The 23,274-nt window shown below is 40.5% G+C and overlaps 2 protein-coding genes across 2 annotated transcripts; both read right to left on the bottom strand.

The window, feature by feature from the left end:
* Positions 1 to 239: 239 nt before the first annotated feature.
* On the bottom strand, positions 240 to 3,775 carry bcl7a (BAF chromatin remodeling complex subunit BCL7A). Its single transcript, XM_030788393.1, has 6 exons — positions 3,684 to 3,775; positions 2,227 to 2,308; positions 1,997 to 2,093; positions 1,066 to 1,239; positions 522 to 619; positions 240 to 314 (listed from the first exon to the last, which is right to left on the bottom strand). Exons 1-6 carry the CDS (start codon positions 3,773 to 3,775, stop codon positions 240 to 242), a joined length of 618 nt encoding a protein of 205 aa, XP_030644253.1.
* Positions 3,776 to 4,334: 559 nt separating this feature from the next.
* cfap251 (cilia and flagella associated protein 251) lies at positions 4,335 to 22,927 on the bottom strand. The gene is made up of 20 exons (XM_030766782.1): positions 22,691 to 22,927; positions 21,391 to 21,531; positions 21,086 to 21,195; positions 20,844 to 20,952; positions 19,294 to 19,374; positions 19,104 to 19,181; positions 18,890 to 18,934; positions 17,452 to 17,648; positions 17,121 to 17,291; positions 16,759 to 17,009; positions 14,240 to 14,394; positions 13,563 to 13,736; positions 13,208 to 13,392; positions 12,229 to 12,343; positions 11,142 to 11,305; positions 10,617 to 10,707; positions 8,323 to 8,466; positions 6,785 to 7,013; positions 4,701 to 4,799; positions 4,335 to 4,468 (listed from the first exon to the last, which is right to left on the bottom strand). Exons 1-20 carry the CDS (start codon positions 22,925 to 22,927, stop codon positions 4,335 to 4,337), a joined length of 2,910 nt encoding a protein of 969 aa, XP_030622642.1.
* Positions 22,928 to 23,274: the final 347 nt, after the last annotated feature.

Here is a 23,274-nt window from a genome sequence, read left to right as displayed (position 1 = left end):
AATGTCTCACAGCTTTATTTCCCAATAACATTTACGCTGTAACCTTCTATGCCTCTACATCTCAGCCCTATCCAGCAGACTGACGGTGACAGAGAGACGGACGAGACTAAGGAGAGAAGATACATCAACAGAAAAGGAGCTGAAGACTGAGCCAGTACAAGTGAAGAACAAGGAGTCATTAAAAGGAGGATAACAGGAGGGAGGTCTCTTTACATTGTGAAAGATAAGCAAAAAAATAGTTAGCTCTCTTCAAAACCTTCAGACGTTGTGTCCAGTTTGCTTTTCTTATTTAGAGGAGTGCCATCTTCCAATTCCTGTCGGAAGACATCAAACAGTTAAAGACAAAATCAACACACTATCTAACTGCAAAACAATCAACTACAGACACGTATGAGAGGGATGGGATGAGTGGAAACAATGCTGAACGCCTGAAAACAGGCTGGAGTGAGCAGAGCCTGAAAACCTGAACATTATTATTATCAGAGCTGAGCCTGAACGCCAGAGAAAAAGAGGAACAGTACCTGAGTAGACTTGGAAGAATTTGAGAATGGTTCTTGCTCTGTGGCTGATTTGCTGTTTTTCTTTGCTGCTGTTGAGAGGTCTGAAGTGTTGGTTTGTCCTGCAGGAAAACGAGACATTGTTATTAAGTCTGAAAATCTGACAAAGGGTCATTAAGTCACACCCCCGTGAACGCAGGGACAGTACTTTTTTCAGCTTCCTCAGCATTCATAACAGGGTTTCGCCAAGCTTAGCATACAACAAATAAAACAGCTCATAAAAAGTGTACCTTTGATGCCTGAGCTGGACTAACCAAATTATTTGACAGTTTATTACTTGTTTTTCTTAAATACACAACAGAAAAGAATAAAATAAAGGGTCAGTTTTTCAGAAGTGTTGATGCCTAAATTGTCCTCCGATTCTGGAATGACCCACTTGTCTAAGTCCTTATTTTATGCAGTTTGCTCAAGTCATTCTATACATATTTATCAGTTGATTTTGCTACAACATGTTGCTCAGGGCTATGTAGATATGAAATGCTAAAATAGATGGATTCTTAAATCAGACCGTTTTTGTTGTCTGAGCAGGACAGTGCCTCTTTGACAGGTGATTGGTCCCTCTTAGCTTCATGGTTGTCACTCTGAGGAGTTGCCATAGATTCAGGGGTGGGACTGGTGTTGTTGCTAGTCTCTTGTTTTAAGGGAGATGAATCTGCAATGGAGCTCTGGTTGCTGTTTTCATCTGAGAAAAAGAGAGTGACAGGGAAAGAGAGACAGTGAGCTAGACAACAGCAGCCTTTGAGTACAAACAATTAGCAGCATTTAAAAAAAATGGATTCAGTGCACAGGGTTGAGGATACATGATTTTACACAAGTTACATTACCTTTCAGTGGATAACAACACAATTATACAAAGTCTTTGAAGGAAACAAATGTTTAACATTGTGTAAACAATTAACAACCCAAGAAGAACATTTCAAATTAATTAGTAAAAGCTTGGGGAATAAAGACTCTTAGATAAAAACACAAATTACTTGAGAGGGAAACTTCCTACCTTCCACTCATTTTAAAACATAGCCTAGAAATACAACAGAGATATGACTACCCCTTTTATTTATTTTTTTCTGACCATTTTTGATCATTCAGAGGCAGTGACATGAACGACCCACCCTACTGAGGCACTGTGGTCAATTTCATCCACTCATACCCCCAGGCCAGTCAGCAAACATGGAATAATGTGTCTGTTTTTAGCACATGGAGTGACTGAAGCTTGTCCCTTGATTAACAGGTTGGAAAAAAATTTTAAAAAACTAATTTGAGTTATAAAGGCAATCAGTCACATTTCAGTCTTAAACTATTGGCTCTGATGCAAATAATGTTTCAGTTTCCATTCATGTGGGTTTTAGTGGTCCACACTCATACTCTCACATCACACGCTGTATGAAAGTACTGAGACAGATGAAGTTGTTCACAAATATTGATTCTGCTGGGTCTCTTACCATGCATGTCCATCATTCCCGGCGATGAGCTGTTCTCTGGGGTTGTGACCTCAGAACCATATTTCTCATCCTTCCCCTTCTTCTTATTCTTGGTTTTCTGTAAAATGGTGTGAGAACATGGCTGTTTAAGCCCATAAATTCATAATTCATAATTATTACTAAACTGTGGTTCTCTCATTAAAACTCAAGTTAATTGAAACCATGTTAGATCTTAAGACAGCTCAACTTACATCATCTGATTTGGGTTCTGTAACTGGCACCCACTTGTAGATCCGCAAAGATGTGTCACCCACAGTCACCCATTTCTTCTCCCTATATAAGAGCCCAACCACTGTGTGATTTACAACATGTGATCACAGCCAGTCTAAATCTGCAGAAAAAGCAGCCTGGCTATTTCATACTGAGTGGAGTTTTGGACAGTAATATACAAAAAGAGGTGGCAGTGAAGTCTCAGACTCCTGAGTGTAAATCTGAATGAAAAGACACGCACAGCACATGCCAGTAACGTTCAGGGCCACTGACACAAGCCACTGAATACAGCATGGACACGGGGTGAACTCAGTATGATACCAGAAAGAGTCCCTCAAACAGGCTGCTTAAAGAGACACCAAAGCTATAAGGCAATGTGCATAGTTACACAAACCAGTGTCATGCAGTCTCTGCTCTGTCGTTTAAGGCTTGAAGTTTTAAGTCTGAAACAACCAGAGTGGTCTTCTTGCAGGGAATTTTTTTTTTTTTTGGTATTGACAGTTTTCGCATAACAAAAGATCGCCAATCGCCTGCGGATTACCTTGTGAAATCAGATTCTAAGAATAAAGCCTGTTAAATCTGACTTTATACCAGTCTAAAGAGTGGCCCAAACTGTCAGGCCCCTTTGCTTTTGGAAATCTACGAAGAAAACCCTCACAGACTCACTGTTTTCTTTGAGAATTATACTGAGAATATAGGATATTCGGATTACGAAGAAACATTAATAATACATTTTTTTAAGAATTCAAAACTACTCCGTCGCGAAACTTCAACATGTAAACACTAGTATCTAAAAAAAAAATATTTATCGTGACGTTCAAAAATAAACAACTAATAAGGCATTTGTTTTTACAGCCTATGAAACACGTACCCCTGTTTTAAAGAAGCCCTCCGTAAAACTCGGGGTTAAATCGCGTGTCCTGTCCTTTCCCAGCCCCCATCACTACACGCTATTTCTGTAGCTTCAGTACAACCACTACAAGCGCCGAATTGAAAACCCCGGGAATATATAAAAACTATTCTCACTCAAGAGCGCCGTCGGTGCAGCAACTCTTTCACAAAAATGAGATTACAGCCCGTTTCTGGCGTACACCAGGCGCCGAATGTTGTACTGCATACAGTTTTCTCCAGCCGGCATTACAGGCTCAAACAGCAACGGCTTCATGTGACTGCAACGAAATGGCTTCTAGGTTCAACCCACATTAAATTTTAATGAAAAGAAATGTAATTTTAACTAAATTCTCGATTCAGAATTGTTTCCAGGTTCACAATCAGCACGTACGAGCGCAACACACCTGCGCAGACTGAACCATCCATCCGAAACTGAATTGAATAAAATCCATTCTTTCGTTTCATTTCATTGTTTCTCTTCGTTGTCCCTCCTCCCCCCACCAGCCAGGCTTTCTGCGAGTTAATTGGTTTGTTCTCTCGCTCTTACCATTTTCGTACTTTTTCAATTGCTGCCATAACTCGTTTAATGTCATCTTTCGCCCTGCTCCGGGTTTCGGCGCGGACCGACCTGCCCGACATTACTGCTGTTGGTTAAAGATCTTTTTTGCTCGCCGGCTGTTTAGACCAATAGACTGTCTATGGCTCACACACAATGCTCGGGCTCAGCAGAGCAATGAGCAGAGCTTATGCGCGTGCGCCAGTCATCAGACCGCGTGCCCTGCTATGCAAGAAACACGGTGTAGCACGAGAATACCCCTCAGTACTTTCATCGCTTAAGTATGAGTAAATTTTCATATCATTTACAGTAGCTAAAACATGACCAAAACTAAGTAAAAAATATAAAAGCTACTGTACCGTAAAAAGAAAACATTAAGCACCATAACAGTTACTCTACATGCAATTGTATTTATAACGGCAGTGACTTGTTGGTCTTCTTAAAAAAAAAAAAAAACCTCCAAAGCACAATAAGAATTCCATGTTCTTCATTTATTTGAGCGAGCCTGGAGATGGCAACTAACTTTCTAAACAAACAAATATCAGCCAAAGTGATCGAATTAAAAGAAAGCTGAATCAGTTCATTGTTTTTGATAAATTCCAATTCTTCATAATGTTTGTGTCAAAAAGGCATTCTCTCTGCTCAGAGGATGTCAGTCATAGATGAGGAGTCAGACTCAACGGGGAGCCCCGGACTGTCCCCAGGAAATCCCAGTATGTCTGCTTCAAACGTCGTCATGGTGATCTCAGGAGGAAGAGCATTCTCTAACTGAAGCCCTGAATGTCACACACACACACACACACACACACACACAAATGTAATGGAATAAAAATAATGTATATGTAATTAAATATATAAACAGATCCATAATCCAAATCTGTCATAAAATACTAGTAAAACTCTTGTTTTCAGTCCCAGACCTACTGAGGCAGAGACCTTACTGTATCATAGCTATCAAAACTGTGCCATGTCTGAGATGGAACATGTGGAATAATCTGAAAACAAAACCTTTATATTCCAGGGTCCTGAAGTCAGTCCTATCCTCTGCACTGAGCCCCAGAAGAGAGGAGAGAGATTCAGTCAGTTCCTCTTCTGTCATATGTTCACCTGAGACAAACACAGGAGACTCAAAAACTACTGCTCAAAAAATAATCAAAACAGATTTGATTATTTTTTATATGATTTGATAAACAGCTCTGAATTTGTATCCTTAAAAAAAAAAATCAAAATTTGATATTTTCACAGAGGATTTCTTTTTACTGATTATGCAAACACATTTAACACTCAGTCTAACACACTCAGTCTCACATTTCACCTGCAGTAATGTCACTTTAGCCACAAAACTGAAAACAGGGCAGAGGAGCCCGGAGAGGTGATCAACTTTACTGATCCCCAGGGGCTGATCCCCAGACCAGCCTATCAATCAAAGAACCACAACTGGTGATCTGCACATCAAAGCAACCTGTGTGTGGAAATGTATGATTATCAAAGATAGTTTGCTCCAAAGGGTGGTATCTCATACTGCATTTAGGAGATTAATTTCTGCTGTTTATCATGTAAATGGATCAAATTGGTTCTGTTACCAGTTGCAGACATTCAAAATGGTTCTATTAACATGTAAATAATGTAATGTGATCGCGCACACACACTGTGATCGCACACACACACTGTGAACAGTGAGCAGTGAATTTGACCTCTGCATTTAACCCATCCAACACATTGGTAGCGAACACACACACAGCAGAGGCAGGAGCAGTGGGCAGCATTCCTTGCGCCCAGGGGGCATTGGGGTTAAGCGCCTTGCCCAAGGGCACACAGCAGTGAGTGTCGGTCCACGGACCGGCAACCCCCAGTCACAAGCCCAGTTCGCTAACCTTTAGACCACAGCTGCCCCATTTGTGTTCTGTAGACATTTCAAATGGTTCTGTTAACATTTGTGTTCTGTAGACATTTAAAGTGGTTCTGTTAACATTTGTGTTCTGTAGACATTTAAAGTGGTTCTGTTAACATTTGTGTTCTTTAGACATTTAAAGTGGTTCTGTTAACATTTGTGTTCTGTAGACATTTAAAGTGGTTCTGTTAACATTTGTGTTCTGTAGACATTTAAAGTGGTTAGACATTTAAAATGTCTGCAGCATGACTGCCTTTTGTATGTTTACAAATTCAGAATCATCAGATTATTCTTCACCACATTCTTTACCCAGATACAGCCTGTTCTGTAAGGAAGAATCCAGTGAAATAATGTGAGCCTATGTCATAACACCACACTGATTTCTCAAGTCATTACCTTGTTTATATCTTATATATCTTTCCATGCATCATCTGCTGAGATCTCAGTCACTTCCCTACAAGTGTTCAAATTTCAGTCCAAAACATGTCTTTCCCTGAAAATGCTTCAGAGTGATTTACAGGAAGTCCTTTATTTTCTCTGTGCAAAGTCGTTGGTTTCAGTGATTTCAGCCGTACACATTCAATGGTCGTTGGTTTCAGTGATTTCAGCCGTACACATTCAATGACCAGTGTATAACATACATCACACTGCACACGATAAATGGTTCACTCCTACAGATGGTGAGGCATGTGACCATGGTATGCAGGATAGAGCAGACAAACCGGCGTGGAAAGATCTAGTAACAGCACACAACAAGTGAACTAAGCTATTTCGAGCATGGTGGGGTCATGGTGTGCTACAAACCAAAAAATCCAGTCAGTATGAGTCCTGTCAGTAGAAACAGTCGAAACAAATGAATGAGAACAAGAATGGCACTGGACGTCACAGCTCAGTTGAAGCTCTAGAGCAGGGGTGGGCAAATCCGGTCCTGGAGGGCCAGGGTTAGGGTTAGGGACTTGTCCAGCCTGGTGTAAATGGGATAATTTTTGACAGTACCAACAGTAGCAACCCTTCAGTGGCGTAGTTTCAAAACCTTGAAGAAGCCATGACCTGTCCTAGAGGCAAAGGGGCCAGACTCTCTGCTATATGAGTGTACATAATAAACTGGCCCTGAAGTGCAATACCTGAGGAGACTCTTGGTTTGGTTAAGTAAACCAAACAAAATAGCTATCAGTGATTGACAGACAGGTGGATAACTGACCTCTGGCCTGTAGACAATCCAGCAGATTCTGCCTGCTGACAGTGGGTATTCCCTTCTCTACTGACTCGCCCAGGACCTGAAAAGCCCAGTGGAGATCTTCTCTGGAGATGCCAAATGCAGGCCGGTGGTTCACATACAGTTTAATAAACTCCTCCAAATCCAGGTCTGTGACATACTTCCCAGTCTCTGCATAGCGGCTGAATTTCACCTCATTATGCATGTCTTCCAGCTACACACAAGGAAAGTCGTCAGAAACCTCACACACACAAGGAAAGTCGTCAAAAACCTCACACACACAAGGAAAGTCATCAGAAACCTCACACACACACAAGGAAAGTCATCAAAAACCTCACACACACAAGGAAAGTCATCAGAAACCTCACTGAACAGAGCAGAGTGGAACAGAGTATACCATTCTCCATAAATACATCATACACTCATCCTTCTCTGTGTATTAATACATCATACACTCATCCTTCTCTGTGTATTAATACATCATACACTCATCCTTCTCTGTGTATTAATACATCATACATCCTTCTCTGTGTATTAATACATCATACACTCATCCTTCTCTGTGTATTAATACATCATACACTCATCCTTCTCTGTGTATTAATACATCATACATTCATCCTTCTCTGTGTATTAATACATCATACACTCATCCTTCTCTGTGTATTAATACATCATACATCCTTCTCTGTGTATTAATACATCATACATTCATCCTTCTCTGTGTATTAATACATCATACATTCATCCTTCTCTGTGTATTAATACATCATACACTCATCCTTCTCTGTGTATTAATACATCATACATCCTTCTCTGTGTATTAATACATCATACATTCATCCTTCTCTGGGTATTAATACATCATACACTCATCCTTCTCTGTGTATTAATACATCATACAGTCATCCTTCTCTGTGTATTAATACATCATACATCCTTCTCTGTGTATTAATACATCATACATTCATCCTTCTCTGTGTATTAATACATCATACACTCATCCTTCTCTGTGTATTAATACATCATACAGTCATCATTCTCTGTGTATTAATACATCATACATCCTTCTCTGTGTATTAATACATCATACATTCATCCTTCTCTGTGTATTAATACATCATACACTCATCCTTCTCTGTGTATTAATACATCATACATCCTTCTCTGTGTATTAATACATCATACAGTCATCATTCTCTGTGTATTAATACATCATACACTCATCCTTCTCTGTGTATTATCACTTTAAACTTTCCTGACTTTCCTCTAAAAAGACTTACACCCTTTTGACGTCTTTTTATTTGATTATTTGCAAAGTTTGAAGTAACTGACTGAAAAATGCATAACTCACAATTACTCAAAGGTGAATTTAGACAGCTCACCTACTTGCAAACCAATCCATAAACTGATGAAATGACAAAATCTATTAGTTTAAGGGTTAGTTGAATTCTTAGTGTTAGGGTCAGGAGGGTTACGTGTATGATGGTCGGGTGTATGAGTATTTGGTGGGGTGTCAGTACCTCTTGTTCTGTGGGGTAGAAGCCAAGTGCTCGCATCATAAAGGGAACCTCTGTTAGTGGGATTTTTGTGGACACAAGTCGTGTTTCCATAGAGTCAATGCCCTGTTTCCTCAGCTGACAGTAATAAAAGAAATTCTCTATTTCCTACAGGGAGAAAACACAAACCTGCTCACTTTGTCCACTTTATCAAAACAGAGTACATGGCAAAGATGTATATTATAATTTAAGAAAGGAGAAAAAGGGGGGAAAAAATCGGTTACAAAACAGTGTAATATTACAACAGAAATGTTTCGGTGTCAGAGCTACAGTATATTATGAGCTGCCAGTTCACATGAAAATAACATACAGAATCCTGGTCAGAGGGGCCATTTTACATTTACAGTTAGTCACTAACCAGACGTTTTTGCCCAGAGTGAGATACAAGAGAGGCAAAATATAATCCAACCATGCAGTCATTTAAGGCCTGGGAGGGGTATCAGTGCTGCGGCTTATTTGACCAAGTGCATGAATAGTTTATAGGAAGGCAAGCAGTGAACTACAATTTAAATGACAAACTGAGAATAATCCATTGGTGTGTTTATTATTCTGATTTCAAACTAAATGAGCTGGACTACAGATTCAACACCTGGATGAGTGAAGTAATAACAACGTATATTCATTGATGGAGAGGGTTCAGCTGAAAGATTTTAAAACTGAGAGAAAACAAGACAGAAGAATTCTCAGAAAAACAAGACTTCTTCTGAAACCTCCAGTTACAACCTTATTTTGATCATAAAAAGTAAAGCATTAGATTCTCATGACCTGGGGCTGAAAATAACGATCAGAGGCAGGATCACGTAAAGATAATGTGTGTAGGATGCATATGGATGTATATGGATGCATACGGATGTATATGGATGTATATGGATGTATATGGATGTATATGGACTTCATGATGAAAAAAAACACTTTACAGAATATATTAAAAATAAGTGTGAAAAAGATAGAAATTTTACTATTTCAGATGAAGAATGGTTTGAGATTTGTGGCTCTCAGTGGAAGGATACCAGCTCGTCAGCATGGAGAAGATTGGGGGGAAATGCCTTGTAAGGGTCTTCATTATCTAACCCTAACCCTAACCCTAACCCTAAAGCAGAAAACACATTCTCCTGGAGATCCTTCTTAATGGTGGACCTCGTGTGGAAGTAAGGCACCTAACTATTGACATGTATTTTGGGAGGGCCCTTTTGTGCAGTGACACACATAGTATTGGAAGCAATAATCAGCACTGACATACCCTTTCAGTTTTGGGTACTGGGAAAGCTGATTCGCATTCAGACCAGTTGGACCTATACTTGTGGGTGTGCTGATAACTGCATGTAAGGAGCAGTGTGGCTGCTTCCTGACTCTCCCACAATAGAGGAGTGGACACATTTTTAAATGTAATATATATATAATGATTAAAAAAACATTCTCACTCAGACAATCATTTTGTTCAGAATGGGTTCCATTTGTCCGGCGTGTAAAGACAGATTTTATCGTGGTGGCAAACAGCCAAACCTCACGGTGTCTACTTATCTGGCACTGTTGACATTATTTATCTCCCTATCAGCCTTCAATGAACATCTCCCTCTGACATTTTGTACAGATCTCAGGAAATCAAATGGTAAAAATATAAAACTGTAAAATGGAGAGGGGTAACCAGAAAGGAAGAGATAAATTTCCAGTGTTTACTACTGAACTCTGTAAAATGGATTTAGATGGATTCAGTGAACCCCCCCTAAATACTTCTTTAAAAATAAAGAATTAAATAAATACATACATACATACATACATACACACACACGCACACATACATACATACACATGTACATGCATACAAAAAGTGCCCAATCCAGCATTACTGTCAAGATGCGTTTTAACCAAACATGACGCGAATAAATGAAAAGTCAATGGCAGGAGGCGAATGGGCGGAGTTAATCGCAGCGAAACTGCAAGCGACGTGAAATGGGCAAAAAGAGCATTCCCTTGAGTTAAAAAATGTTCAACTCGAGCAAAACTTTTGCCGTAATTGAAGCCAATTACCTTCAATTACGGCTAGAAGCCACGCCCCCTTCCCAGAAGTATCTTCGCTAGTGTGTTATCTGATTGGTGTAATCAAAAACGCTTGATGTGACGTAGCGTGAAATTTGGTTGGTCAGTTTTCTGAGGCAAACGATCAAACCAGTGCAAGGAAAACAAAGTGAAATTTCACGTCAGGGTCGGTTAAAATGCCCCTTTATTCTGATCCTTCTGAAAAGCCACCATGCTCTCACCTTAAACAGTTCTCCATCTCTTCCTCCCTCCAAAAGATTATAAAAGGGCATCAGGTCTTTCCCTCCCAAAGCAGCGGCTGTCTCTAATGCACTGAACACAGTATTATGTCAGTAAAGGCAGAACAATACAGGCCAACCACACACTTAACCTCCTTTAAAGGTCCAGACCCACTCTGTTCCACCTGAATTCATTTTACAGGATTGGTGTGATGTCAAAATGACGACAAATCTTTTAAAAACATTTTTGCTGAGTTTCCCATTATAAAACTATGGTGAAGTTTACTGTTTCTAAACTTTAAGTGTTTTCTGTTTTGTTTTTTCTTTCTCCCAGTCTGGAAGGAGAAATTACCCAAATTTATAACTTCTTTACCTTAACTTTGACTTTAACCAGTGTCTTTTAAAGCCAGACCATAAGTACATTCAAATCAAAAAATGTAAAACTGCTCCTCTTGTTACACTGATTCCTATTTGTTCTTCATTCAGGTTTACTGTGGTAGAGCGACCAAGGCTTTAACACAGACGTACCACAGACTTATCTCCCATGAGAACACAGACGTGTCTGCCACCCCAGCAGTGAAAACATATTTGCCGTCATAGGAACAGGCCAGGCTGCAGACACCCATAGGGTGACTTATCACAGCTGTAGACTTGTATGGATTCCCATCCAGTGGCAGAATTTGAACGCCCACCTTGACAATGAGAGAACGGATGGTGAATGAGTGTGGTCTATATGACAGATCCTCTGATGGTGAATGAGTGTGCTCTATATGACAGATCCTCTGATGGTGAAAGAGTGTGCTCTATATGACAGATCCTGTGATGGTGAATGAGTGTGGTCTATATGACAGATCCTCTGATGGTGAATGAGTGTGCTCTATATGACAGACCCTCTGATGGTGAATGAGTGTGCTCTATATGACAGATCCTCTGATGGTGAATGAGTGTGGTCTATATGACAGATCCTCTGATGGTGAATGAGTGTGGTCTATATGACAGATCCTCTGATGGTGAATGAGTGTGGTCTATATGACAGATCCTCTGATGATGAATGAGTGTGCTCTATATGACAGATCCTCTGATGGTGAATGAGTGTGGTCTATATGACAGATCCTCTGATGGTGAATGAGTGTGCTCTATATGACAGATCCTCTGATCCACAGAATAGAGGACATTCATTGGCACTGTGCTTTTTAATAATACACGTTGTCACAAAACTGGGTTGGACAGTAGCAGGCGCACTGGTGTGAAGTTTAGGACCCAGCGTGTCAGAGCATTACCTTTGATAACTTTGATAATGTGCTTCAAAGCTCGTGTCAGAGCATTACCTTTGATAACTTTGATAATGTGCTTCAACGCTTGTGTCAGAGCATTACCTTTGATAACTTTGATAATGTGCTTCAAAGCTCGTGTCAGAGCATTACCTTTGATAACTTTGATAATGTGCTTCAAAGCTCTCTCCCAATAAATACATGCTTAGTTATCTGTGCAGAATTTAAAGCCGTAAAAAATCATTTTCTCTTGCAAGACTAATTAAACTCATTAAACTCATATATCAACCAACTGGCTCTGTCTACGTCACTAACACACTCATTAGAGCAGAACCAGCTCCTACCGCCTCTGTGGTTACATATGCCATGTAACTGCACGTGGGATCTGAGTCCTTAGTCTGTGGCAGAATGATCATCTTTTTGACTGGAGAGCCATATGTGGGCCCCAGGAGTGTTTTCCTGCATAGTACAAACACACAGAGCAAACTTTCTTGTTCAAAATCATAACAACCTCACATAACAAAACCATATACACCTCCGTCAACTTCTTAGTAACACCGGCTGTCAACTCACAAAGAATGGCAACCTGATACAGAGTATTAATATTATAATAAACTTTCAAATAAAATACACATTCAAATAAATATACATCAAAACAAAATAAACATTCAGATGAGATAAGAGGGTGTGAACACTGTGTGTGAGTCTGTTCTCAATTTCATGATGGAGGGTGAATTCTGATGGTGTGTGTGTGTGTGTACGTGTGTGTGTGTGTGTGTGTGTGTGTGTGTGTGTGTGTGTGTGTGTGTGAGTGTGTGTGAGTTCTGATGATGTATGTGAGTTTTGATGGTGTGTGTATGTGTGAGTTCTGACGGTGTGTGTCAGTTCTGAGTGTGTGTGTGTGTGTGTGTGTGTGTGTGTGTGTGTGTGTGTGTGAGAGAGAGAGAGAGAGCTGTGATGGCGTGTGAGAGTTCTGATGGTGTTTGTGTGTGTGTGTGTGTGTGAGCTGTGACGGTGTGTGTGAGTTCTGAGGCGTGTGTGTGTGTGTTTTCCTAATGGTGTGTGTGTGTGTGTGTGTGAGAGAGAGAGCTGTGATGGCGTGTGAGAGTTCTGATGGTGTTTGTGTGTGTGTGTGTGTGCGTGTGTGCGTGTGTGTGTGTGTGTGTGAGCTGTGATGGTGTGTGTGAGTTCTGAGGCGTGTGTGTGTGTGTTTTCCTAATGGTGTGTGTGAGTTCTGATGGTGTTTGTGTGTGTGTGTGTGTGTGTGTGTGTGTGCGTGTGTGAGAGAGAGAGAGTTCTGATGCTGTGTATGTGAACTCTGACCTGCACATTTTGGTGGTGCTGTTGAAGAGTTTCATTTTGTAGTGAGTGGATGAGGTGAGCAGGAAGTGTTCAGTGGTAATGAGAGGGTGCCAGCTCATACAGGTGGGGACAGCACTCTGTTCTATTTGCACACTGCTCAGAATGAGCAAGTGGCCTTCACCACTGTGCTCCAGATCATACTCCACCTGACACACACACACACACACACACTCAGAGAGGAGTACTCAAAAACAACACCCATTTCACTGCAGCACACAAACCCAACCCAACATGCAGTAAACAACCATACTTTTCAGATAACTTAAAAAATTGTTTCTGCCAATTTCCACACTGCTGAGCAAACATAGGGCCTGACCAGCCTGCGATCTTGGCCCAGGGAGAGAAGGCGTGGCTTAGTGCTGTCCAGAAAAAACCCAAACAGCAGGTCCTGGATGGGCTTATAGTGGGAACAATGCCTCCCCTGAAACATCCACTGTTGTCTACCGCCCTCCTTACACAGCCGAAACACCATCACCGCCTGACCAGCGTCCTGGAACCAGACACACACACAAACAACAGAAAAAAGAAATATTCACACACACACACAACTCACGCACACACACTCACACACACACCATCAGAACTCACACATACACACATACACACATACACACTCACACACACACACACACACACTCACACACACACACACACACACACACACTCAGAACTCACACATACACACATACACACTCACACACACCATCAGAACTCACACATACACACTCACACACTCACACACACACACACACACACACACACACACACACAAAACAACCACACTGAAACACTCAAGCACCCTTATTCTGGTGTACAAAGACTCCTCGGATGGCTAAAAGTTAATTGTTATGCTACAGTAGATGGTCTTACAAGAACACTTTAGACTTAGCATTTCTTTATGACAGTGAACCTGAAAGTTGAAGCACACAGACAGTGTAACTGTCTAAATGCACTGTCTATTCACAGCCCAGTCCCTGTTGTTTTAACACTGACTGCAGTGGCCAGGTAGAGAGAATCCTTGGAGAAGGTGAGTTGGGTGATAGAGTCTGGGCTATAGTGAAGAGCCTTCTCCTCCCCCTCACTCTGCAGAGAACATGCATCAAACACCTGCACCGCACCGCTGACAAAGCCCACAGCCAAGAAAAACCCTAAAACACACACACATGCACAGAGAGTGAAAGGTAAGGGGAACGGAACTCAGACGCCACCACAATATACACAATACACACCATCAAGATCAGGGTTATTCTCAGAGCCTTTTTTATCATGTCAGCTCTAAAATAATCGAACAAAGTAAACAAAAGTCTCCAGTTCAAAATTTGAGGTGGGGCATGAAGGAGCATAAAAATGGTATAACCCTGACGATATAAAAAATGACATAATATACATTGAACTTGGGTTGCATGATTTAGTAAAAAACACACGCTTTGACACATATTGTGACTGCGAATTCAGATGCAATAAGATAAACATATAAGTTAACATTGCATATTGCTAATTTTTTATCATGACTAAAAGTACATCAATGTATAAAATCACTAAGAAAAATATTACTTTGAAATAATTGTTTGTTGATTTAAATCTAAATAAATTTAAATTATTAACAAATTACAAAAACTGATCTTAACTTCTCAAAAAACAGTACACGGATATTGGTCTGCTAAAGAAGCCAATGCCATCTGTAAAGGCAAGACTGCTGATCTACTGAAGAAGCCAACGCCATCTGTAAAGGCAAGACTGCTGATCTAAGAGCCGCCCTGCCTGCACTCTCTCCAGCTTACTTTATTCAAACTTAATAGGTGAGTTGCCAAAGTATCGCCAAATTTTGTGATCCATGAGCAAATTAAGATTCATGTGAAAATCTATGTGAAAATCCCCATTCATTTTTGTTCATTTCGTTTAGGTGGCAAACAATTTTTACTGTTGTTTACTACTGTTGTTATAGTTAAATGTCTGTTAATGTATCAGGAGCATTCATTTTCAAACAATAATTAAACTTTTGACCGGTGGCTGTATCCCGATATTATGAAAGAGTACTAGGGACCCTCATGGGGAAAATAAATTGAAACGTTTTGAGGAGAAAGTATTATATATTATTATAAAATATTAAAGCTGATAGAGCTTTTGTGAGAGAAAGAATAATATCCCTCACATTTTGATTTTTACTGGACTGGTGATCCAGCGATACAGACAAACTAAGGGTGCTTTTCATAATTCCGCTTTCATCACAGAATGTCCACTATTTCTCCCCGATAGTTTATTTAGACTTAAATCTTTTCCCCTTAAAGTTTACTTTGACATTTTTCTTAAATCAATTTCAGTTTCAAATCACTTTCAATTTCAATTTTTTTAACCCCCCCCCCCTCCCCCAATTGTTTATTTCAACTTTAATATCAAAACTTTTGACTTTTTTTTATCAAAATGTTTCAGTGCATTTTTTCCTTACAAGTGTCCCTGGTACCTCTCAACATGATTTCCACATGATAATCTGATTTCCACATGATAATCTATGATTTCAATGGACATGTGCTGGCCATTAAAACAGACACATGCTGGCCATTACAATGCGTACTCTCCATAGCCATAGTGTAAATATATCAGGTGAGTATTCCATTATGACTGGCTGGAAGCTGTCCGTTAAAACAGTTTTATGCACAAGTAGTTCAAGTCAGGTTTAATTGACCTTCTAAATTCATTCGCTGGCACAAAGTACCAATGTATAAAACAACTGTTTACACTCAATATGTTCAGTTCAGTTCAGTTTGGCATTCATGTGCAACATTTAATCAATCTAACGAATGTCTACGAAGTTGGTCCAACATCGATTTATTACACCAGTGATTGCCTGCTTCTCGACTAACTGCAGAATCGCTTGTTTTTGACAAAATTCTTTTGTGCTAAATATTGCAAAACATAGTTAGGTGACTATCAAACATACTGTGAGACCATTTTGACCTAAAGTCAAAGAGAATTATAATTCTTATTAACGTGAGTGACTGTGAGGTTATAGGAAAACCTTCGTCTCTGATGACAGGACCTAAATAAAGGTGTTGTCATGGGAGGGGTAAATGTTTACCTCACAACCTTTCAAGTACCAACCCTTCAACAAAAAGTAAATAAGTGAATGCATTTATTTTGTACATATTTTCTGGCAAGTAACTCTGGTATTAGCGTTGCGTCTGTGGTGTTTTGCCTCTGCATCATCCATTAAAATCCTTCAAAATCCTTCGCCATGCATTATCCCTTACTTCACTGAATAACTTCAACTTTTTAAGGTTTAGTAATCGCACGTAGACATATAGCCATTTCGATTTTAATTGGATTAATTGTGCAGCCCTGCGATGGACTGGCGACCTGTCCAGGGTGTTTCCCCGCCTTTCGCCCTATGTGCGCTGGGATAGGCTCCAGCACCCCCCGCGACCCTAATCAGGATAAGCGGCTTAGATAATGAGTGAGTGAGTGAGTGAGTAATTGTGCAGCCCAAAATGAAACTGAACTATTCTGTTGGTCACCTTGTGGATCATATGTAACACACTGGATCTGTCTGTCCTTCTGGAAGATTCTACTGCAGACATGGATTCTCCGCTCATAGTCCCAAATCTTCAGGATGCCACTACGGCTGCCCATCGCCACCAGCGGCTGATGGGGGTGACAGGCAACAGCTTCCAGTGCCTCCGCATGCTCAGTTAGCAGAGTGTGTGACTCACTGCCCTGTGCACTCACGTAGAGCACAGATGCAGTTACCGTAGAGAGAGCAAAGTTTCTGTAGATGGGACAGAGAGAAACAGAGTTACAGAGTATGTGTGTTAGCAGACAATAGCTTAAAGGGGGAAAATTATTTTGGAGTCTTATTTTGGTGTTGTATTGCCCCCACCGAACAACAAATGGTATGGTGTCTGTGCAGGCCAGGTGACCACTAGGCTCCTCTTTGGAAAAGGAGATAGAAACGATGGGATCCACGTTCAGTTTGCTGTATGAATCAATGAGCTTAATGTTTTCATCATAGAATTTGATGTGGCCTCGGATGTCTCCTGTCACAATTAACCTGTGGAATCAGTCAGTGTGTCAGCACAAATAGCCTCTCTGGTTTTGTTGGGATGAATACATCAACAAGTATTTATCAGACTGTTGCAAAGACAGAAGTCAAAAAGTGTATGAGTGTCTGATGTGCAGTTGCTGTATGGGTGTGAGTGTTGTTACAGTACCTTTCAGTCTGAGTAAGTACAGTGATTCTCTCCTGTTGGAGTGGGATGAGTTTGATAGCTGTCCAGACACTGGGCTGGCATGAGTCACTCTGCCGTGCCCACACTACCAGGTTTCCTGCTGAGGTTGCTGAGAGGGCCTGTGCACCCCCACTAAGGAAGACAGACTGACTCACAGCTCCAACCACCTTACTGAAGGTCTGAAAGAATTTGCCATTACATTTACTCATCTAGGAGACACTTATATGTGTGTGTATGTGTATATATATGTGTATATATGTATACACAGGTAAAGTAAGGGTAAATAAAGGGTGAATTAAGGGCAAAAGAAAAGTAAAGTAAGGTTAACCTAAGGGGTAAATTAAGGGGTCAGGTAAGGGGTAGAGTAAGGGGTAACCTAAGGGGTAAATTGAGGGGTCAGGTAAGGGGTAACGTAAGGGGTAAATTAAGGGGTCAGGTAAGGGGTAAAGTAATGGTAACCTAAGGGGTAAATTAAGGGGTCAGGTAAGGGGTAAAGTAAGGGGTAACGTAAGGGGTAAATTAAGGGGTCAGGTAAGGGGTAGAGTAATGGTAACCTAAGGGGTAAATTAAGGGGTCAGGTAAGGGGTAGAGTAAAGGGTAACCTAAGGGGTAAATTAAGGGGTCAGGTAAGGGGTAGAGTAAGGGGTAACCTAAGGGGTAAATTATGGGGTCAGGTAAGGGGTAGAGTAAGGGGTAACCTAAGGGGTAAATTAAGGGGTCAGGTAAGGGGTAAAGTAAGGGGTAACCTAAGGGGTAAATTAAGGGGTCAGGTAAGGGGTAAAGTAATGGTAACCTAAGGGGTAAATTAAGGGGTCAGGTAAGGGGTAAAGTAATGGTAACCTAAGGGGTAAATTAAGGGGTCAGGTAAGGGGTAAAGTAATGGTAACCTAAGGGGTAAATTAAGGGGTCAGGTAAGGGGTAGAGTAAGGGGTAACCTAAGGGGTAAATTAAGGGGTCAGGTAAGGGGTAGAGTAAGGGGTAACCTAAGGGGTAAATTAAGGGGTCAGGTAAGGGGTAAAGTAAGGGGTAACCTAAGGGGTAAATTAAGGGGTCAGGTAAGGGGTAAAGTAATGGTAACCTAAGGGGTAAATTAAGGGGTCAGGTAAGGGGTAAAGTAATGGTAACCTAAGGGGTAAATTAAGGGGTCAGGTAAGGGGTAGAGTAATGGTAACCTAAGGGGTAAATTAAGGGGTCAGGTAAGGGGTAGAGTAAGGGGTAATCTAAGGGGTAAATTAAGGGGTCAGGTAAGGGGTAACCTAAGGGGGAAATTAAGGGGTCAGGTAAGGGGTAAAGTAATGGTAACCTAAGGGGTAAATTAAGGGGTCAGGTAAGGGGTAAAGTAATGGTAACCTAAGGGGTAAATTAAGGGGTCAGGTAAGGGGTACAGTAAGGGTAGAGGAGGAGATTAGGAATGTCTCACCTTATCTGAAAGTTCTGGGACTGAATATTTCAGACATCCCAAGTCCTGAAAAGCAGGATTTACAGTTTCATCTGATCCATGTAACTTACACACCCACAACAACTCAAACCAAAATGCCTACTGAAATTCAAACTGACACAGCTTTTGAAATTAAAGTCAATGCACATATCTAGAATAATTTACTGTGTAACTGGAAAAATGATATTGCACTAACTGTGGCATAAAACAACACGTGACTCTCACTGTTGCTGAGAAGCTGGGTTTTGTCAGTGGGATTGAAAAGGATGTGATTCTGGGAAAAGATAAAAATGTTTAGTGAGTATAAAAACCATAAAATATATAAGCAGCATTTGCTGTCTTTGTGCCATATGCCAAGTGTTTTTATTTGAAACTTGGCTCCATACCTGTGGACCGAACTCTGAGCCGACATCAACCACATACAATGGCTCATCTGACACGTCAGTCCAGTTCCACACACAAACTCTCTGAGAACCACAAAACAACAAGAAAACAGTCGATTGAATGCATTCTTCATGATAAGCATAACCCATAGTGAATAATTGTAGTGAGGTTACTGCAAAATCAAATTCCCACTATTCAGAAAACTGTAAGCTTTCATCACAGAAATTTGACAAACGTGGAGAAACAGACACCCAGTCACACAGTTGACAGACACACAGTCACACAGTTAACAGACACACAGTCACACAGTTAACAGACACCCAGTCACACGGTTAACACAGTTACACAGTTGACAGACACACAGTCACACAGTTAACAGACACCCAGTCACACGGTTAACACAGTTACACAGTTGACAGACACACAGTCACACAGTTAACAGACACCCAGTCACACGGTTAACACAGTTACACAGTTGACAGACACACAGTCACACAGTTAACAGACACACAGTCACACAGTTAACAGACACACAGTTATTCAGTTAACAGACACAGTTTCCAGACACAAAGTTGCACAGTTAACAGACACACAGTCACACAGTTAACAGACACACAGTTACACAGTTAACAGACACAGTTTCCAGACACACAGTGAACAGACACACAGTTACACAGTTAACAGACACACAGTTACACAGTTAACAGACACACAGTTAACAGACAAACAGTTACACAGTTAACAGACACACAGTCACACAGTTAACAGACACAGTTAACAGACACAGTCACACAGTTAACAGACACACAGTTAACAGACACACAGTTACACAGTTAACAGTCACACAGTTACACAGTTAACAGTCACACATTTAACAGACACACAGTTACACAGTTAACAGACACACAGTTAACAGACACACAGTTACACAGTTAACAGACACACAGTCACACAGTTAACAGACACACAGTTACACAGTTAACAGACACACAGTTACACAGTTACACAGTTAACAGACACAGTTAACAGACACACAGTTACACAGTTAACAGACACACAGTTAACAGACACACAGTTACACAGTTAACAGACACAGTTAACAGACACACAGTTACACAGTTAACTGACACACAGTTACACAGTTAACAGACACACAGTTACACAGTTAACAGACACACAGTTAACAGACACACAGTTACACAGTTAACAGACACACAGTTACACAGTTAACAGACACAGTTAACAGACACACAGTCACACAGTTAACAGACACACAGTTACACAGTTAACAGACACACAGTTACACAGTTACACAGTTAACAGACACAGTTAACAGACACACAGTTACACAGTTAACAGACACACAGTTAACAGACACACAGTTACACAGTTAACAGACACACAGTTACACAGTTAACAGACACAGTTAACAGACACACAGTTACACAGTTAACAGACACACAGTTACACAGTTAACAGACACAGTTAACAGACACACAGTTACACAGTTAACTGACACACAGTTACACAGCTGTTTCGACATGCTTTTAACCTGCACTTCTCCGGCTCCCACAGTAGCCAGATACTCTGAATCCTTTGACAGAGCGACGGCTGCAACACCAGCCACAGGATGACACTGAAACAGCGTCCTCACAGGAATCCTGCCACACAAACCATGCCCCAGGTTCAATAAACAAAATTAGCAGGTAATATTACAACAATATCTTGATAATATATAATATTATCCTGTCAGTTAAACTGGAAAATGCTGACTTATATGAGAGCATCCTGTACCCTTTGTAAGAATCCCATATGATGATGCCACTCTCCCTGCCCCTGTCAGCTGTCACAATCCACTGCTTGTCTTCACTGACACACAGACAGGAGATGGGGCTGCTGTGACCCTGTTGGGTTTACATTATTAGTCCTTATCTGGTATCAAAGAAAATTCACAACTCACTGTTTAGTGTCAGGGTTAGGGTTAGTGTCAGGGTAAGGGTTAGGGTTAGTGTCAGGGTTAGGGTTAGGGTTAGTGTCAGGGTTAGGGTTAGGGTTAGTCAGACTGTAAATAGCTGTAATAGGCTGAGGAACAGCTGTACCTGTAAGAGATGCTGGGAATTGGACGTGTGGTCATACATGACAGCGACACGGCCACATGCATACAGGATTATCAGCCTCTCCTGGTCCTGCAGGCTAAACACCGGTAATGCTGTGTTGATGCCAAAAGCCCAGTCCAATGTCTGTGACAACAAATAAAGTCTGTCAGCTACTGAAACCAGGCCGGTAAGTGGGTAATCCTTCAACTATGGTCCATTTTGGTCTGGGAAATTTTAGAAAACCTGAATTTTTTTTTAATAAACATGCATTGCTATGGTTTATTTCTCCATTCTGTGTAGAAACACATCCTGATAGTGGCTGTGATGATTTTTGCTAAATAATACATATATTTTTTGGCATTTCATTTTAACATTAAGAATCAGTGGTGGAAATGACTGTTGTGGAAATGACATTTTGTCATATGTCTTTTAAAATATCATGATATGTTAGCCTGCTAATTTCAGTTTTAGAGTTAGCATTAAATATACATAAAATAAACAATATTAAATGAAATTGGTCCAGTTGGTCCATTCATATGAAATACGAGCTGTTTGGAAATGACACCCAATAAACATACCATCAATTTAACTCATATTTACCTTGATTTTTCCCTTTTTTATTACCCCCTATGGAGGTCACTCTTTTCTCCAGCCATGTGGTCAGTGGCTGTTGCTATGGTTACCAAGTATACAAACCCTAAAACAATGATCCCAGAATTCTGTTTTGTACAGTGTGGTGGAAATGACAGTGAACCCAAGGGACAGGGGTTCTTTTTATGAAAAATACAAGAAAATGTGTATAAATATTACAATACACAATATATTTAATATATTTAATTTATATTTATGTGTAATTTGTATTTGAAATCAGCATTATTTTGATAATAAATTCAAAATCAAGCAAAGTTGAGCGTCCAAAGTCCAGCTTAGGGACAAAGGCAATGTACTAAAAACCATACATTAAAAAGCCTCTTATTATACAATAAGTTCCTCTTTGTGTGAAGTTGTAAGTTCCTCTTTGTGTGAAGTAAATGTTACAAAAATAAAAATGTAGAAATGTTTTTTTTGTTTGTTTGTTTGTTTTTCTTATTTCTTCCAGGGACATAAAAAGTACTATAGTCGAGAATCACCCAATTACAAAGTCATTTCAGACTGGAAACATAATACTGCACCAAATAATCACAGTGATCCATCTGTGCTCACAATGCTTGATAATGATTCTGAATATATCATGAATGCATGGAAATTTCTTTATTAATCCCTGTCTCGTGTTAGAGATGAGTTATTTGCAGCAGTAAATTACCAAAGGATGAATTATGGCGCTGTCCTTGCTGATGTGGGGCAGGTCCAGTGGAGAGGCTATGTAAGCCGGTGAGTCCACTCTGCTTCCCTGAGCTACAGGACTTGACGGACTTGTATCTTCTTGTCCACTCCTTTCTCCATTCTCCTCACTCTGTCCGGAGTCCAGCTCACTTTGGCAGCCAAGAGCAGCGTGTTTTTCATCCACCTCTCTTGTGGTGGATCCGCTTTCGTTAGACATGACTGAAATGATTTTCGACAATCTTCTGTTCACGGTGTTTTAGCAGGTATAGGCTACACCACGGAGCCTGCAGGTATACACCACCTTTAAGGAGTCTTACGAAAATTCCTTCAAAACATCAGTGACAAACTCGAACAATTAAATAGTCTAACTAAGTTTAAGTAAATTTTCACATTTGGACCTCTAATGTTGACTTTTGTTTAACAACCAGTCAATTGCTGTTTGCTGATTACAGAGACCTGTAATCTACCTAGGTAACGCGGTTGTTCCTGTAAATTTATGTACGACTGACTCCGTTCAAAAACATTCAACATGGTTCAGAAGCTTGTTGAGTCTGGCGACATACC

This window comes from Chanos chanos, chromosome 1 (assembly GCF_902362185.1).
Source record: "Chanos chanos chromosome 1, fChaCha1.1, whole genome shotgun sequence".
NCBI lineage: Eukaryota > Metazoa > Chordata > Actinopteri > Gonorynchiformes > Chanidae > Chanos > Chanos chanos.
The sequence above is the reverse complement of the archived record's forward strand: the minus strand, read 5'-3'. Positions and strand labels throughout refer to the sequence as shown.

What these genes read in the sequence shown, in the direction of transcription:
- cfap251 (XM_030766782.1), bottom strand. Translation starts at nt 22,927, where the DNA reads ATGTCTAACGAAAGCGGATCCACCACAAGAGAGGTGGATGAAAAACAC. An exon ending in GCGCCATAATTCATCCTTTG is followed by an intron (nt 21,532 to 22,690) that starts GTAATTTACTGC and finishes TTGTTGTCACAG; the next exon opens with ACATTGGACTGGGCTTTTGG. An exon ending in GTACTTACTCAGACTGAAAG is followed by an intron (nt 17,292 to 17,451) that starts GTACTGTAACAA and finishes CTGATTCCACAG; the next exon opens with GTTAATTGTGACAGGAGACA.
- bcl7a (XM_030788393.1), bottom strand. Translation starts at nt 3,775, where the DNA reads ATGTCGGGCAGGTCGGTCCGCGCCGAAACCCGGAGCAGGGCGAAAGAT. An exon ending in CAGAACCCAAATCAGATGAT is followed by an intron (nt 2,094 to 2,226) that starts GTAAGTTGAGCT and finishes ACCATTTTACAG; the next exon opens with AAAACCAAGAATAAGAAGAA. An exon ending in CTGCTCAGACAACAAAAACG is followed by an intron (nt 620 to 1,065) that starts GTCTGATTTAAG and finishes GTTTTCCTGCAG; the next exon opens with GACAAACCAACACTTCAGAC.